Raw genomic sequence first — 18,576 nt, forward strand, 5'->3', positions numbered from 1 at the left:
ACTCAATTTCTCTTACACAGTTGGTGGTAAAAGAGGTATTGGGGTTCGAGCTAATGGGATTTTCCATCACGGCCCAGGGCGGCACTCTGGTAACGGGTCTTTTATGCTACAGACCGCTCTCTTCAACCACCATGGCCCTTCAGCCATTGATTGATCTGATTAACGACCTTTCGAATTCCCACACTAGGTTTCTAGTGTTAGGTGATTTTAACCTTTGGCCGTCTGGCCCTCAAGATCTGGCGTACAGAGAACTTTGCCAAGCATGTAGTAATATACAACTAGCACAGCTGGTTACGTCACCTACTCATGTTAAAGGCCATACTTTAGATCTTGTATTTGTCAGCGAGGATCTAGTCACAATTGGAGAGGTCGTGGATCAATGCTGGACTGACCATGCACTAGTGCTAATGTCTATATCCTAGCCTGGCTCCCTAGACAGGCGACCCAGACGTTGCCAAGATTAGTAGGCAATGGTCTCGCCTTCTGAAGCATCCGAATAGACCTACACTGTTGCCTAGACCATTTATGGTGAAGGATAGTGTGGATGAAAGCTACTCGGTCCTTTGCCAACAGATCTCGGCATATCTGGATGAGCTGGTTCCATTAAGGAAAATGAGGGACAGACCTAGAGGAACCAACGCCTGGTTCACTGATGACCTTGGACAGCATAAACTTCGCTATAAACAGGCGGAACGACTTTGGAGGAGAGAATATAAGGAATCAGATAAAGTAGCATACAAAGTGGCCTTGCAGGAATATAAGGTTCAGTTGAGGAAGGCCAAAGCCCAATTTCTGGCAGATACGTTGGCCAAGGCCTCCAATAAGTCGCAGGCTTTGTTTAAACTGGTCGACAATCTAGCCAATCCGTCCTGTACTGCACCAGCCATTCCTGTCTCTCAGGAACTGTGCGACTCTTTGGCTTCTGCGTTTGAGGAGAAGATTAGGACAATTTTGAACGGACTGCAGATTGCTGGTCAGCCCGTATCATCCTTGTCCTCTCTTGCAGAACCCCTCCTTCTTGTGGGCTCTAAGAAGAAGTATAATCGGGAGGGTTTTCCTCAGCTGTCTTGCTTTCCCATTCCTTCTTTGGAGGAGTTTTGCCTCCTGGCTAATGGTGTGTCCTCAGGATCACCACTAGATCCTATGCCACATAAGATCTGGAAGGCATTTCAAGATTAGCTGTTTCCTCCGCTTCATACCATATGTTGCCAGTCATTGAGCACAGCAGTAGTCCCAGATAGCTGGAAGTTGGCGATAGTTACACCATTGCTGAAGAAGGTTTCTCTGGACCCTTCAAGCCCGGCCAACTATAGGCCCATTTCACTTTTACCATTTACAATAACAATTGTAGAGAAATGGGTCACGAGAGCATTATCCAGCTTTCTGGAAAATAACTCCTGCCTGGATACATCACAATTCGGCTTTAGGCTGGCTCACGGCACTGAGGCTGCATTGGTCACAGTGTTGGACGATCTACGAGCACGTGTCGACATGGGCAAGTCAACATTTTTAGTGCTGCTTGACATGTCGGCCGCGTTCGACACGGTGGACCATGCAGTACTATTGAGCCGTTTCCAGAGCATAGGAGTAACTGGCTCGGCCTTGAGATGGTTAACATCATATCTCAGTAACAGATAGCAGGCAGTGGCGTTACCACCTTTTCGATCTGCCACACGACAAGTGAATCAGGGTGTCTCCCAGGGGTCAGCGATCAGTCCGATCCTTTTCAATCTTTATCTTCGGCCCCTGGTAGACCTGATAAAGTCATTCGGCATATCTGTCATCAATTATGCCGATGACACTCAACTGATTTTTTCATTTGAGGGCACAAAGGCAGTATCGAGAGACACTTTCCACTGCTGTATGTCGGCAACAGCAGAGTGGTTGCGAGTTAACTCGCTTCAATTCAATGGATCCAAAACAGAGATTCTTCACTGCTCCCTAGATCGCACCCCTCGTCCGCTTCCGGACGATTTTTGGCCTACATCCATCTTAGGTACGGTAGAGGCTGCCGAATCGGCCCGTAATCTAGGAGTTCTGTTTGAACATAACCTGCAGCTTGATGCCTCTGTGAATAGGACCACGGCGACATGTATGGGCTTACTCCGCGCCCTACGTAAGATCTTACCGCTCCTCCCCATAGAGGCTAGGGCAGAGGTAGTACGCAGTTCTATTCTTAGTCGATTAGATTACTGCAATGCACTACTTTTGGGAGCCCCCAAAATTTTGATCCTAAAGCTGCAGAGAATCCAAAATATGGAGGCCAAACTGGCTCTATCCCGCCCTCGCTCCGCTTCCTCTTCTGCTGCATTGGCTGATCTTCATTGGTTACCTGTCCAACAGAGGATTGCCTTTAAAGCTTTATGCCTTGTTTTTAAGGCTCTGCATGGACAGGGACCGATACCGCTCCAAAATCTTTTTTCCTGGTACCACGCTGCCAGATTTCTGAGATCCTCTTCCGCGTTTCTAGTGACGATCCCTAGGATGAACAGAGTGAGGATGGGTGGCCGTGCTTTTAGTTTCACAGCCGCCACACTTTGGAACACCCTCCCGCTGACACTAAGGAGCAGACAATACCTTACTTCTTTTAAAAAGGATCTTAAGACCTTTCTGTTTCCTAGAGTAATGTAAGATGTTCTATCTGCAGGAATGATGTGGTCTCAGCGCCAGGATACCCTTTGGGTGGCAGTTGCGCTTAACAAGCAATAAATACATACATACATACAAAAGCAGTACAAAAGGGGGTGGTGATGGACGGAGCATCTGAATCAATCAAACACTCTCACCCAGTCAAAAGATCTGGGTTTAATCCATCACCGTTCTTTAGCCCACTCTGCCCCCCCAGTTCAGACATGGCTTTATGCAAATCAGTCTGACCCTGTGCCTGATGGGAACAGTCCAGCCCGAACTGCCAAGCCATGTCTTCCCTGGACCGGAAACAAGCTTCCGAGGACCGGTTTCTGGCATTCCAGCTGTCTTCAGCCCGGCTTGCTTGAATCCAGTGGCAAAGTGAGCAAGGGACTCACGTCTGAGTATACCCTGCCACACTTATGGCGGCCAAAAGCAGTACAAAAGGGGGTGGTGATGGACGGAGCATCTGAATCAATCAAACACTCTCACCCAGTCAAAAGATCTGGGTTTAATCCATCACCGTTCTTTAGCCCACTCTGCCACCCCAGTTCAGACATGGCTTTATGCAAATCAGTCTGACCCTGTGCCTGATGGGAACAGTCCAGCCCGAACTGCCAAGCCATGTCTTCCCTGGACCGGAAACATGCTTCCGAGGACTGGTTTCTGGCATTCCAGCCGTCTTCAGCCCGGCTTGCTTGAATCCAGTGGCAAAGTGAGCAAGGGACTCATGTCTGAGTATACCCTGCCACACTTATGGCGGCCAGGACCTTTCCATTCTCGCGCGCATTGCTGTGCTGGGCACTTTTAAACTTGTATTGTGTATTTTGGAAAATCTTTTTAACGCGCTGCTCGTGATTGCGCAGTTTGTCTCTTGCCATTCTTTGGGCGCTCGACACTGCTGCAACTTGGGGAATTAGGTAGGCTCACCCGCATAATAATTGGTTTTCACCCGCATTTGACGGGACTCAGCTAGGGGGGTTCCGGGCTGTTGTGGTCCCGACCGCCATCTTGGGTGGGTGCTTGTGCTCACGTCTGAGTATACCCTGCCACACTTATGGCGGCCAAAAGCAGTACAAAAGGGGGTGGTGATGGTCAGAATCAGCTGCGTTCTGCTATGCAATTTGCTTAGAACTTGCAAACACTTAACAATAGGAGATTTCCATGGGATTACCTGAATCAGCACTATTTTTACCATTTAATTTAACAAATAAACAAAAACGTATGTTGATGAAAGATGCAACATACACTGTGTTACACCTTGAGAAACTATAACAGTTACCATTTTCTGTGGCTGAAACTGATTTAGCAGTGTGGTTAATACAAGGGGATATTTCCTTGCCCTTTTCACTTTTCCAATTTACGGCTTGTATGAAACACTTTCCTGTAGGTAGATATGAACCACTTGGGAGAAGTTATATTCATGGATTATCGTCATTACCATTTGCATTTCGTTGCAGACAAGGATGTTTTCCTTACAGGGGAGGATTGTGATTCCACAGTGGGACACTCCGTTGTCTGTAAACAAGTGAAACTTCAAGGCACTTGCAATGTTTTGGTCCCTAATTTGGCTTGTTTTTTAAGAGGGATCCCGGTCCCTGCTATTATTTCCACACTCACTATGCTTTCTAACAGTAGTTATCTTATCATAAATAACCAAAACTGCTGCGGCTTGCGAGCCGGCTTCCCGTATATAGTAACAGTTTCCCAACGTGTTACATGTTGTAGTAACGTCCTGTGTCCACCCCCACATGGGATTGTAGATAGTTCGCTGTGGCCTTCCATTGGTACTTTGAAAACAGATTTGAATAAGCAGACTAAGTGTTATTGTTTCAACAAGAAGTAGCTCTCTCATCAGCTCATGAGATCTTCGAATTGTAGGTGGCGAGAACATCAAGTGAGATTCAGTCACAGCTAAACACAAGTCTCTCCCTACATTTTGGAGAATTAATTCACCAAAATTTAATGGGTCTGATACAGCGGGCTTGGCACACTTTTTTAAGGTCGTGGGATCCGATCTAGTCAGCTGGTTTCAGTCTAGTTTTTGAGTAATCCTAGCTTTCATTCATCCCATTTTTGCCAGCGTATTCAGAGGGTTTCCCTTACTCCTCCTCTTGGTTTGTGGAGTTCTGTTACTTCTACTGCTGCTCTGTAATGGCTGCTCGACCTGTAGTACTGCCAAGCCGGGACCAGTTGCAGCTGTACCGAGATCGGATGCAGCAGCTTTTTGGTTTTTGGTTTGATGCCATTGGAAGCTCTTAGCATCGACTATTTGCTGACCTTCCGTTATACCTACTTTATCTGCGTGCAACCTGTGTTCTACTGCATCTGGTGCCCCTTTGAATGGGCCCTGGATGTCAGTCCCTCCAATACGTCACACGCTGCCCTGGATTTTGAACTGTTGATGGGTCAGTTGATGGCCCATGACCAGGAGTGTTCTGTGGGAAGGCTTTATGTGTGCGATCCTACACTTGGACCATTGGCAGGCTTGATTACCTGTGCTCATGTACAGCACCTCGTTGATAGGAGTTTCATCCAAGTTAACGCCGGTTGCCCTGAAATTCTCCTGACTGCCTCTAGATAGGAGGAGCATGTCTGCTCATTCGAACTGCTTAATTAGATGGCATAACTTTTTAATACTGAAGGTTCTGACAGGTGGCATTCCACTTATCCTGTGAGATTTTTGGCCCAGATGATAGATACACTGTGAATGGATATCTATTTGAATACAGAGGAAACTTTTTATTTTCACTTTTTTCACTCTCCATTCGGCTTCGATTTTTTAGTCTACCAAGTTTTTAGATTGGATTTTGCCTGGATCTTTGGCCTTTCACTGAGACGCTTTGCCTCTGCTTACCTTTGATTTCTATTTTAGTCCAGGGCTACCGACCTGACAAGGGGGAGGGTGTCATGAGCGCGCTGCAGATTGTTTGCTGCTTTGCACACATTGTTACATGTGTTTATTTTGCAAATGCCTTTTTGTCGTTTTCACATGAGAACCTAATCGCGGTGTTCACACTCTGCAGGTTTCTGGGATTTAGGCTGAACGTTGTGAGCAAGGTTGATCAACAATGTCCCTTGTTATTCTGTTCTGGTCCAGACCTAGTCCCTAGACAAAACATACCGATGCAGCTGTTTGGGAATACTACTTTGGTCTTATTGGAATACAAGAATAGGCAGCACACACTTGAAGAGGGACCTTTCCAGGGAGAAGAGCAAGACAGCAGCTATGATGTAGATCTACTATCTATAGACTGAGGTACGGGGTCTTCACATAACGCCCAGAGTTTTTCTAATAGATACTCATTTTGCTTCTGTCCAAGGGGAGGGAGGTTAGGCTAAACTGTCTTTTTATAATGACAGCTCCTTTCATGATTTACGCACTAATTGCTATGCTTACCATATTTGCGTTATGCATTTCCTGCTTAGTGAGGCATCGGTCCTGGGCTCATGGGTGCTAAGGTGGTAGGATAACTCAGTCCCTATTTGCGTTATGCATTTCCTGCTTATTGAGGCATCGGTCCTGGGCTCATGGGTACTAAGGTGGTAGGATAACTCAGTCCCTTTGCACTAAGGTCCCATAATCCTACACAAGACAGTTCTGTGTTTATGCAGAATCCTTGCAACACCTCTCCCGAGCCTATTATGTCCACAAAGTGATCAGGCGACAACATAGAACCCCTGGGTTCATTGGAAATCAGAATTGGTGTCAAGCGATGTTGTTTTGACTCCGTCTTGTCAGGGATGAGGATGGGGCAGGCACTGCCGATGGGCACCGGCGGCGCCACAGGCACCGACTTCAGGTCTGACAACGGGGAGGTCGTGGTGGCACAACTGGCGTCGACCTAGATCCGGGATCGGATCTCTGAGGCCCCACTGGCACTGTGGCCGGAGCGAATGGTGTCAAATCTGATAGGGCCCCCACTGACCCTGTGGGGCCCAAAGGCTCATCTGAGGGGACAGCCTGCTCAAACACGCAGCAAAGCGAATGGCCTTGTAGAACTCTTATCTGAGCGGGGGTCGTTCCGGCTCCTGGAAAAGGAGGGATATGTGAAGGCGACCCTCAGGGGCGGATTGGCAAGGCGGGCATTCGGGAATGGGCCGAAGGGCCGGTGCCTCAGTGCCCTCTGTGGGCCGTTTTTTTTCTCCCCTGTCCCAGTCCACAGAGAGTAGACCAGGAAAGGGGAGAAAAAAAAACGGCCCACAGAGTGCACGGAGACAGAGACTGAGAAAATGAAAGCAGCCTCGCTGTGCGGCCAGACAGCGATTGTCAGCTGTGGGCTCTCCTTCACCCCTACCCAGCCAAGCAATCAAGCTGAGGCTGGGCTGGGGAGGGGTGATTGTTTGCAATAATCGGCCTCCCTGGGGGCCAGGTGTTTCTCAGGCCTTTGAGCCATTTGCACCTCGGCCCCCTGGCGCCCATGCAGCCCAGAAACGAAGTTAGTCTTAACACCTCGCCCACAGCCCTTCACATTCAGGGCATAGTGGGCGAGGAAGAATGGGTCTTGCTGTGGGGGCCTGGTGATGTTTGGAATTTTTTTGTTTTATTTATTTATTTATGCGATTTTATATAGCGCAGACTTTACCCGAAGGTGTCAGAGCGCTTCACACTAGGAACAGCAATAATACATGAGGAGAAAATTATAAGTGGACAAATTACAAAAGCAAACGTTAAGTTACATGAATCAAAAGTATCAATAGTGAGCAACCAAAATACAAGAGGAGCAAACGATACATTACAGGAGGAAAAAGAGATATGTGTGCAGGTTACAAAAGCGTACAAAATACAAGTAGAGGTATAATACTGCAATTAATGGCAGACACTCCAGCACAAGAACAAACGTTACGTAGGCAATGGTGGCACTTGTGCAAGCATCAAAAGCAAACAAAAGTGAGAGGTAGCAAACAATGTGTTACAAGAGAAAAGTGAATTGTGCAAGTTACAAAAGGGTACCATACACAGGTACAAGGGTAATACTACAGTAAATGGTAAATACTCAAACTGCCAGAACACACTGGGAAGGCACTTCCCATGCACCAGCTTCACCTCAGCCTCCCCCCTGGCTACCTGGCTATCTTGGATGACCCAGAAAGCTGTGTTTTGTGCACCCCTGCCAGGACATTTTCCCAAGGCCTGGAGGGTTGATTAATTTACTAATTGCAGGGGCCTTGCCTCTGTTCATGTACTCCTGAGCTGAAGGTCTGGGGAGGGCTGAGTAGGTTAGTAATAGCAGGGGCTTTGCTGCTTTTCAGGTGCTCCTGTGCTGGAATAAGTTTGTGACAAAAAGGGGCCTTGCTATTTTTTTTAGTTGCTCAGCATGTAGGCCATTGTCACCTTGGCCCTGTGTCGTGTGCAAGAACAGTATCCTCCCACTTTCATTCCTTGTCTGTGCAAATGGTGTTTCATGAAAGGGCACGCCCCTTGAATGTGGGCCACACCCCTTAAATATGGGCCACGCCTCTTGAATGTGGGCCACTTTTTTCGCCAGTGCCCGGGCCGAATTGTGATCCCAATCCGACCCAGGCGACCCTGGCTCCGGCTCCGTAGAACCATGCCTAGAGCGTTGGTGCTCCTTACCTGCTTTGTCAACAGACGACAGTTGAGGTGATGATGAAGTCGCTTGGGCTTCATCTTCTTCTTGTGCCTCTTTCCCGAGTTTCCCGACGACCTTGAATGGGATAAAGAGGTCTATAGGTTCGAGAGAGGCCCTACGACTTCCTTTTCATCGATCTGGACCTTCGCTAAGTCTCGCTTGACGGTGTCAGCTGTAGGGTCGCAAGGAGCTTGAAAGCCCTCTCCTAAAAGGTCTTAGGAGCCGTGGCCCGACAGTCTGAGCCCGACTTCGGAGTGTGGCCGCGCTCAAGACACCAGAGGCAGACGAGGTGGGGATCGGTGACCGACATTGTGCGGCCACAGGCCCTACACTGCTTTAACCCTGTCTTTCTCGAAGACGTCCTTGCACACCATGTGAAAAAATCTTGTAAGTCGACAAAAATTCGAGAAAACGGCTGTCAAAAAGCGACAGAGGGGTAGCTCTTCCCAGATTGGTGCTTATCTGGCACTGAAAGAAAAGAAAGGACTTCCGTGTGCCTGGGTGGTGCCTATATAGGTACTGTGACATCATAACTGACGACGTCACACGGAGCGGAATGGAGCCACCCGACTGCGCATGCAAGGAGTATTGCTCAGCAAATGTTTCCAGGTCCAGCCTGATGCCTGGGAAATTCAAACGTAAGGAATCTGCAGCTAGAAGTCTATCAGATTGATAGTTATGCTAGACAAAGTCAGAAAAGCCATGATAAAAAGGAATATACATGTTTTTATATAATGAGTCCTCTTTAACTATTATACTACGGCCTTTGCAAAAAATTCTAAAAAAACATGCACAATTACTTTTTCACCTTTTGCCTTAAAATCTCATTTGAGAGACTTATAGGCGCATCAGCTCAAGGCACAAGAACAAAACCATTTTTATTTTAGGCACCAGAGTAATTGATATGCCCAGAATCACAGGATGCTGGTATTCAAGTCTCCTTCTCAAGTTTCAGAGTTGGGAGGTCTGACCCTAATACCACATCTGCTCAAATTGTCGTTTGTAAAGGTTGTAAAGGATGGTTCTGATAATCTTGTCTGCCTGTATTTTCCCTTTTTGATCACCTGGTTTTTGACCTTTTACTATTAGAGAGCCTACTAACCTATGACTCCCCATGGTAAACTCATGGTAAAATGGACCAGTGTCCACCCCTTAAGATAAGGCCGCTGTGATGCTGTAAGAGGCACTAGGCTGGTTACCCTTGAGGGTTGCCCGTGAGAGACTTGTCGTGCACAGCCCAGGAACTGCGCGCAGGGAGTCAGCAAAACCATCTCCCAGCAAGGTTTGTCACCCTTGCAGGCCAGGAGGCATGAAGAAAGTGCTCCGGGAGGCAAGGGCTTCACACGAAGAACAGAAGGAGACCAGAATCACCATAACCAGCCCACCAGGGCCCAAGATTTGCCCTGGAGAAGTTGTGGGCGACCTTTCAATTTTTTCCAACAGTGACACGCGTGGGGCTCAACTGTCGAACCTGATTCCTGCCTCCAGGGTGTGCCAGGGCGCGGAGGCTGTCCCAGAAAAGAGAATCAGGAAGGAAGTATGCGAGAGAGCAGCGTCGCGATCTCCCGTCAGAAGTGAAAAGGAGCCCAGGATCCGATCCATTGACCCGAGAAGAAAGAAGCAGAGAGAGCGTTGTCACGCTCCCTTGCAAGTACGGAAAGGGAGCCCAGGACCCAATACCTGTGCCTTGTCGGCAAAGAAGAAAAGCTGGGGAGTACTGTCGCTCTCCTCGCTAAGATACTAGCGTGCCCAGGACCCCATCCCTGGGTCCGACGAAGAAGACAAGGTCGGGGAGTGCCAGTGTGCCGCCACAAAGGCAAGAGTGGGCCTAGAATCCCATCCCTGGGCCGTGGTTGCTGAAGTGAGGAGGGGGAAGTGCTGTTGCACTCCCCTGCAGCCCAGAAGGCTATATCTCCACAAATGTCTGCCCAAAGAGGAGGGTAGACCAGAATTGCATCACTTGTAGTGTCATCTTTGCAACTTTTGGAACTCTAATTTGTTAGTGTTCTCTAGACCTCAGACTCATGAAACATTACCTTTGCCATACCTGCTTAGTTGATATCCTTCACGGAACCTGTATAACTTATGGATGAGACGATGAGAATGTTCTCTCTCTTTTTTCTGATGAGTATCAGGAGTACTGCCCCCCTTGTAATTCTGTCAAAAGACTTTGGATAAATAAATAAAATTATGTAAACATTCAAATAAAAGTGTTGATGAAGACTTAATTGTCTGGGCTTAGAAGAGTTGTATGTTCGGGTTTTCAGTGATCTCAATGCCATGTTAGAGGAGGAAAAGAATCTTTCAACTAACTCATCAATGCGCTTTGACTCGCAGTCTGGAGGTGCAGTTGACTATGCATTAGAATTTACTTTGCTAGCAGAGGTCTGAAACATCCAACTATCTGAAGTCTGTGCTGGATAAGGAAGGCTGGGTTTCCAGGAGTAGGTGTGACTCAGGGGTTAGAGGCGGCAGACCCGGAAGCTGAGATCGGTCCTGGACCAGGGTTCAATTCCCCGCCTCGGCGGGTCTTGGGCTCAAAAATTCCACGGACTCGATAATTCTCGTTCCGGTGCCTACTTGACTCACGGGTTCACACTCTGCGACTCTGGGCAATAGCTTGCTTAATCTCCACTACGGCCCCTCGCGGCGGGATGCCTGGCTTTCACCTTGTGGATACCCTGCTGGGGTTATCTCACAGGGGAATACCAGGACGGGTTCCCAAGGCAAGCGCCTTGATGCCTTCGGGTGATACGTGCGCTATATAAATCGCAATACATTTACATTTATGGCATCAGGCATATGACTTGCAGGGGGAGCAGACGACATTTAGACCAGGATGCCATTAACATTTCTGTAAAAGATAGCAAGGTCTCTGATGTAGCAGTCCTAGGTAGCAAGACTTCAATTTATAATGTTGCCTTACTTTTTATGCTAGGCAACTAGAAATCCAGAATATCTATTGGTTTGTGAACTAGTCCCACGAAGGATGCACTCTTGCATCAGTGGGGGGGAGAGTGGGGGTGTTCAATTTAGTCTCAGGGGAGGTTTCTAAGAAAATAACATGATGTAGGCCTAAGCAGAGGTCAGCATCGATATGTGAGAGGAGCAAATGGTCTGGCCTCCTCGTCTGCTTCCCCATCTCATGGAGCACACTGAAGTCCTCGCTCGATGCCAGAACCCAATTAGGAAAGGGCCTGCAGCCTTCAATAGTAATGACAATTGAGAAGATGATAGGACTCATCCAAAATTAGGGGCCGCGTCTTGGTAATCTCATAAGGACACACAGGTCTGACACCAGCTCCAATTCAGTGACAGCTTTGAGGTCAGATTCCAGGAAGGCATCACTGGTGCAGAGGCAGACATCTGAGCAATCAGAACAAACTAGGTCTCTTTCACCTCTGATGCAGTAGTGAAAGTATGGACAGGCACCAGTAAAGGACTATAGAGCGGTCCAATGAACATAGTCGGCAGGGGCAGGACCCACTTACAAAAACGGCCTAACAGAAACAGCTGGCATGGTTCAAAAAAGCTGCAACACTGTGTTCCTGGAGAGATCTATGGGCAGTGCGATCGATAAAAGCCAGGGGAACTCAGGTGTGCCTTCTTCAGCTTTGGGACTGGTTCAGAGTCAGACAATGAAAGCAGAGTTAGGTCCTTTGAGAGACAACTGCACAGGTTCTCCCAGAGCAGGAATAACATTAAAGTAACAAGTTGCTCTTGGACTTCTTGAGTGTTTGTCACAACTTGTCTCATATCTTAGTTTTTGCCTTACCGAAGAAGGCAGCACTGAGTTGAGTTGGTCTGCATTCTAGAACAGGAACAATCTCATATCCGAGAGTGTGCAGGTTTTTTACTTGGAGCACAACCTGGCAGTATCTTGTATTCAGCGACGTACAACTTCATATCCCATTGCCTGATAACCATTGGCTGCATCTAAGACCATTTATCACAAGACAGAGTCATGCAGAATCACCACAGGCAGACATTGTGTGAATCCGTGATTGGTGTCTGTTTTCTATAGTTACAGCAGAGTTTAAAGCCTGTGGTCTTCAGGGAAGACACTTCCTTTAGCACACTATAAGGCAAAGAACAATTTTTGTGAGTCTGTAAACAACGATGAAAAGTTGAGAGTCGATAACAAGACAATGATACCAGCATGCCTTTCTGTCGTACTATGTGTCATGCTGTATCTTCGTGGGAGGGCGCTGGGCCACCATGCAGCCTAGCATGTATTCAAAAGGTGAGGAATCTGTGTTAAGAATTATCCAACACAATCAATGCCTACATGCTTTTTCAGTGCAAGGCTATGCCCAGTCCTGAGGGGATATGACATACGACTTATCAGTGGATGTCTGTTAATATATACAAACTAAAGTTTTTTGGGAGGTGTCTACGTATCAAAATGTGAAGCACAAGTTGACCTTCTGACATATATAGGCTAAAAAACCAGTGGCACACTGCTAACTCACCCTAAGGGAAGGCTAAGTCCTGAAATAGTCCAAAAGTTAACAAAGTCAGCTTTTTTAGTATTAAGTATGACCTCTTGGACCAGAGAGAGTTCATTGGAGATATTAATCTTGAATTTGTATTTGGAGGAAATGGAATTAGGATATTGTTCCATTACGTAAGGCCACAAAGATGGATAACAGAGAGATTGACTATGGTCAGTAATCATGATTTAGGTTTTTTGCAGGTATATTTTTTTAATGGTGTTAGTGTACATTTAAGCACAGATCATGTACAAGTAGGATGTGAAGCGATCATTATGTATTTAAGGGTAGTGTATCGAAGGAGCTAAGGTTAAAACAGCTGTCAAGCTGCCCATCTTCAGCACAATTGTAAAATGAGCAGTCAAAGGTACATATTAAAGCAGCAAGATGTAGCAGAAAACTTATGAATTAAACAGAACAACTTATGTGGATGCAAGAGAAACTAAGCATGTGGTCAAGAAGAATCTTGAAGAACAGAGAGCACAAAACAATCAAAATTATTAAGTTACCTGGTTTTTTGTGAGTACACAACAGTCATAACTGAAAGGGTATCTGTATCTGAGGCTACGAATAAGCCAAACCAGAGCGATATTGTTTCATCCCTAGGTTGATCATGAACATTAATGTATTTCTGGGGTTCGTACTTTGCCTCATGAAAGTGGGAGGTGTGACTAGCATTAGAGTAATTTGCTGTGAGCCGGAGTAGGCTATTCAGTTAAATTTGCCCTAACATTTTCAGTAGAGAATAGTTTGGTGAGCCCAAATCATCCAAACACAATGATGAGCTATATATTAAAAGAGTATAATCTCTTGAGATGTTCTACAAAGGAACCAAGTGGAATATAGGAAATTAAATCTAAAATGGCTTCTTGTTTCATCTTTCTTTAACAGAGGGAAATTTCAAGATCCTTAGGGTACATTTTCTTGCATTTTCAACAACATGTACCTGAAGCATATCCTTGACCACGTCTGTTACGCCCTCTGCTGTTGTATGGTCGACTTCCTCGTCCTAGTGTTGTACTTTCTTCTGTCATATAACCCTTTTCCTTATCTGTGCGATTCGGTGGTGGTCGGGAGCTAGCTCCAATTTGCCGCAGCTGTTCATCAATCTGCAACCTTTCCAAACGCAACTGGTCAACTTCCTAAATAGGAAACATATGAAAGGTGGTGAAAGACTTGTTAAACGAAGATACCTGCCTTCAAGTATCATTTTGTTCAACGCACACTCAACAAAAGATCGTAACTGAACTGTATGTTTGAGTGTGTGCGTGTGTGTATATTATATATATATATATATATATATATATATATATATATGAGAGAGAGAGAGAGAGAGAGAGAGAGAGATAGATAGATAGATAGATAGATAGATAGATAGATAGATAGATAGATAGATAGATAGATAGATAGATAGATAGATAGATAGATAGATAGATAGATAGATAGATAGATGGATAGATAGATAGATAGATAGATAGATAGATAGATAGATAGATAGATAGATAGATAGAGAGGGGGGTCGACGGGGCATTTTGGGTTATAACATTTATTTCATAAGAGCTTTCACAGGCCTTGAGATCAAGCACTAGAAACTCATTTGTTTAATTTCTTTTAGTGTGGAGTCAGACGCCCCCTCTCACTCCAAGTATGTGAAAGGAACACCCATGCTGACTAAGGAAGACAGATGGAAGGTGTAAAAGTGAAGCAGAAGAATAAGCAACTTCAGGCGTTTAACCATGCCCAAAGCAACCATTAAAATAGCCCTTGAAGACAGACTTCAGTTATTAACAGCATCCTTAACAAAGGCAAATTGTGTCATGGGAGCCATGATGGCGAAAATCTATGTATGAAAACTCCTTGGATATGAGTACTTACATGAAACATAATTTAATTTACTTAACAGTTTAGATTTTAAAAAGGGATTACGTTTCACACACCATGCCTTTCAAGCATCAGAGTTCCAAGAAACCAACTATCCCACAAATTAACAAAAAAGGGTCAATGTTAGACACATGACTATACAAACGACGAGAAACATACTTTACAGTTTATAACTTTTTTCTCTAGATTCATAACTATCTTGCTACTGTGCTGAAATATTACACAAACACGGACACCCCCCCATATGCATAATAGCTTTGACATACTTGATCAGTTTGACTCTGTTATACGTTGATATAGAAATGAATATCTGAATAATTTCTTTATAACAGGCTGTTGTGATATATATTACGGTTAAAGCATTATAAGACTTGGCACCTTTATTCTATACAAAACCTCCCAAGTAATAGTAGTATAAAGCTGAATAAGATAGAAAATATGAAAAAGAAAACTTGATAGCCTAGCGAAATCCAAGGTTAGTGCATGACCCTACTATATAAATAGGCACCCATCTACAGATGATCTAGAAAGGTTGTCCAATACTTAAACCGAAAAATATCAAGGATCCTATGATAAAAAAGAATCAGACTGATTTTGTATATTACATCCAAAGAAAACACTCCGCAAAATGTGAAACCAAACTACAAGCAATTGGAGTCAGTTAAATGCTGAAAAATAGTTGTTACCTAGAAGAGCAACGATTTTTTAATACAGTAATAAAAGTCATCTACAAAAAGTAGAAGTTATAAGGCAAACACCTATTCTCCTAAGGCATAAATGTATATAAAAATCATCAAAAAGAAGAAAATTGAAATTTCCTTCAGAAAATAAGGTAATCTTAAGTAATAAAGCAAAGTGCCATATAGAATCGATTTAGAGGCTACATCTTCCTAGAGACCTAAAACAGACTGACGTAATCCCAGGAAAATGAAACAATAACGTTAAAAAAACACTTTGTAAACCATATGTCTACAAGAATGTGTAGAATAGCCACCAAACTGCAATGTCAATAAGTCAGAACCTCAAAAGCAAGTACATATAGGACCAAATGTAGGAAGCCTAATTCCAGTCGGTAACGGCCGAAATTACCGAATTTCGTCCGTTACCGAAAGGAATTAGGCTTTTCAGATGTAGGTGCCCAAATTGTAGGATTCGGTAATTTACCGAATCGGTAACCTGAGAAATCGGTAAATTACCGAATTCTTAACATACCGATTCGGTAAATTACCGAATCTTTAATGTAGAGAGAACTCAAATGAGTGCTTTTTACATTTAAGGATTCGTTATTTACCACCAACTATTAGTTGGTGGTAAATTCTGAATACCTTTCAAAAAGCAATTTTTAGCTTTTTATTCAGTGACATGTGGCTGACATACATGCCCTTAGGGCATGTATGTCTGCCACATGTGCACCCATGCACTATACAGGGGCGCAACAGGGTGTCAATGTGCCACCCTGCCACCCTTGTAGGTCTACCCCCTGTTACCGATTCGGTATTTACCAAATCAGTTATTCTCAATCATTCCTATGGGCCTCCAGGCCGTAGGAATGAATGCGGAATACCGATTTACCGAAATTTGCCGAATCATTATCTATGTCATTTACCGATTCTAAAATAGCGAATCGGTACATTTCGGTATTTTAGTATCGGTAAATTATATTTACATACATCTGGCCCATAGTGTCTTAAGACTGTTAAGATGTTTATGCCTTGGTCCCCAGCAATCCAGCAAAAATAAAGAACATTTACTATCATTATTTAGGAAAATTACCTACTGCGCAGATGTAAAGCAAAAAACAGAGGTAAAAGCCGAACCCATATACTGGTAAAGTAGGCTACAAATTACCTTTATTGAGGACACAGTAAGTATTTTTAATTTTTTTACAGACACTCTCAGTGCTGTACAATCCCATCAATGAAACATCATTCTATTAAAAGGACAGGACAACAAGATTAACCCAAAGTGTAAAGTTGTAAAAATGACACTGTCACATATTAACACAGGATTAAGAGTATTACTTTAAATAAACTCCCTAACAATAGGCGAGATAGAGACTTCCATGGAGTTTCGATTACCAAAATCTCCCAATAAGGGTTACTAAATTTCATGAATTTATTAGATCTTAATGACCTCAATGAGGATCTTAACTTAACAAGCTGAGTGATCCCGGTTCAGCATGCATATATAGAACTGCTACAAAGCATACAAAAGATTCTCTACTCAGAGCACGAAACAAACTATAATGGTTATCAACTCTTAAGCATAAGCTCTTCTTCAGAGTTAAGTAAAACTGTATGACCTGTATCAGGCAACAAGCCATGAAGGATCAGAAAGGAAATAGGCACATGAAAAGCTGTTATTGACAGACAAAGTTGAAAGTCACCATGTCCACAACTAACAGTAAATAGAAACAATGAAAATCTATCGTATTAGAGTAGGCAATAACTTTCAAGAATATAATTCCACTTAAAAAGAGTCCTAACTGTGCACATAAGGATGAGTTACACAACTGTAATCATAGTTCTCTTCCGGGGGTATCCTCATCAAAGTCATAAGCACTTGAAAATTCCCTCCCATGCGTGGGGACCCCGGAAAAAATACAGAGATATAAACGTCAGTCCTCTTTCTATATACATGCCAAAATGCTTTTAAACTTGCTTCCTTCCGTGTCAATGGTAGACACTGACGAAGGAAAACCGAAACGCGTTTGTCTGCTGAGTGTATGAAATTAAACTAACCTGAACACTTCTCCTGTGACTGCCGGATTTTCTTTCTTGCGAAACGAGAGACAATCGGAGCGGCAATATATATATATATATATATATTTCCTATGGTAGCCAATCCCAACTATAACTACCTACTGGCGACTGCCAGTAGGATATATATATATATATATAGCAGTACACTATCCACCAGGAATCCAATGAGGCAACACGGACTCGGATAGACACGCGGACCTAATTTCTTTGTGCTATTTTATTTATTCAGTTTTCTGCCCTGCATCCCATGCCGCCATGACGCGTTTCGGTCCGACCTGGACCTTGATCACATGACGCGTTACTCATGGGCAGGCGCCAAATTTAAAGTGCAAAGTTCACAGATATAAAGCAGCTGTGTAATCACACATATAGAACTGGAAGACAGACTATATATTGCAATGTAGGTAAAACATACTGCATATTAACAGAAAGTGGCTACAATGAAATGTACAAAGTTAAAATTCCAATATAAAAATTTCCTTAATGTACAAAACTAAATACATAATAATTTAAATATGTATAATAAATAAAGTTAAAAAAACTCTTTAATTTTCTCTAAAAAGTTTTAACTATATATATACTGAAATTTTCCAGTAGCCACACAATTTAAGTACTTAAGTACAGTCTGTAAATTGCTGCTGAGAAAATAAAGCCCAAGTGGGCAAGCACTTCAGATAGGCAACCAAACCCAAAAATTTATGATCGATTATATCAACTGCCTAAATGTCAAAGGCACAAAATAACGTGATATATGTAGTAAAAAGTGATAAGTGAACCCAAATTGAATCAATGAAGATCCAAACCTATGTAAAACTGAGTAAAAAGAATTGCTGATAAGTGAGATGTGTTGTTAAAAACAAATACATTATTTCATTCCAAAAGGACGCAAGTTTATACATTCAAATCATAGTATGACGTATAGGTGGAATTAAACTGATGGCAATATATCAAGGTGGACTTCAATAGATCATTCATAACTCCCATTTGGCATAGAGGTATCAAAACTATATAAATATATACACTCTATATTACAGGTTCCATCAAAAATAAAGAGAACCAGCTCCACACAGTAAAAGGTACAATGATTCATATACAGGTATATAAATCCTCCGTGGTGTTTAAGCCTGTAGGAGACTTGGAGTTAAGCTCCCGAATATACTTGGTCTCTAGTAATCGTAAGGCACTGTCTCTGTCCCCACCCTTGCGCGACGGCGGTAT

General features: G+C 44.0%; 1 protein-coding gene across 1 annotated transcript in view; it reads right to left on the bottom strand.

Annotated features, from left to right (window-relative positions):
* Positions 1-18,576, bottom strand: part of FMR1 (fragile X messenger ribonucleoprotein 1) — a 306,382-nt gene that overhangs the window by 160,612 nt on the left and 127,194 nt on the right. Inside the window, exon 4 of the mRNA XM_086967219.1 lies at positions 13,662-13,857. Within this exon, the coding sequence (XP_086823345.1) occupies positions 13,662-13,857 (196 nt within the window). The remainder of the gene's footprint in view (positions 1-13,661; positions 13,858-18,576) is intronic.

The sequence above is a fragment of the Lissotriton vulgaris genome, chromosome 4_1 (genome assembly GCF_964263255.1).
Source record: "Lissotriton vulgaris chromosome 4_1, aLisVul1.2, whole genome shotgun sequence".
NCBI classification, from domain to species: domain Eukaryota; kingdom Metazoa; phylum Chordata; class Amphibia; order Caudata; family Salamandridae; genus Lissotriton; species Lissotriton vulgaris.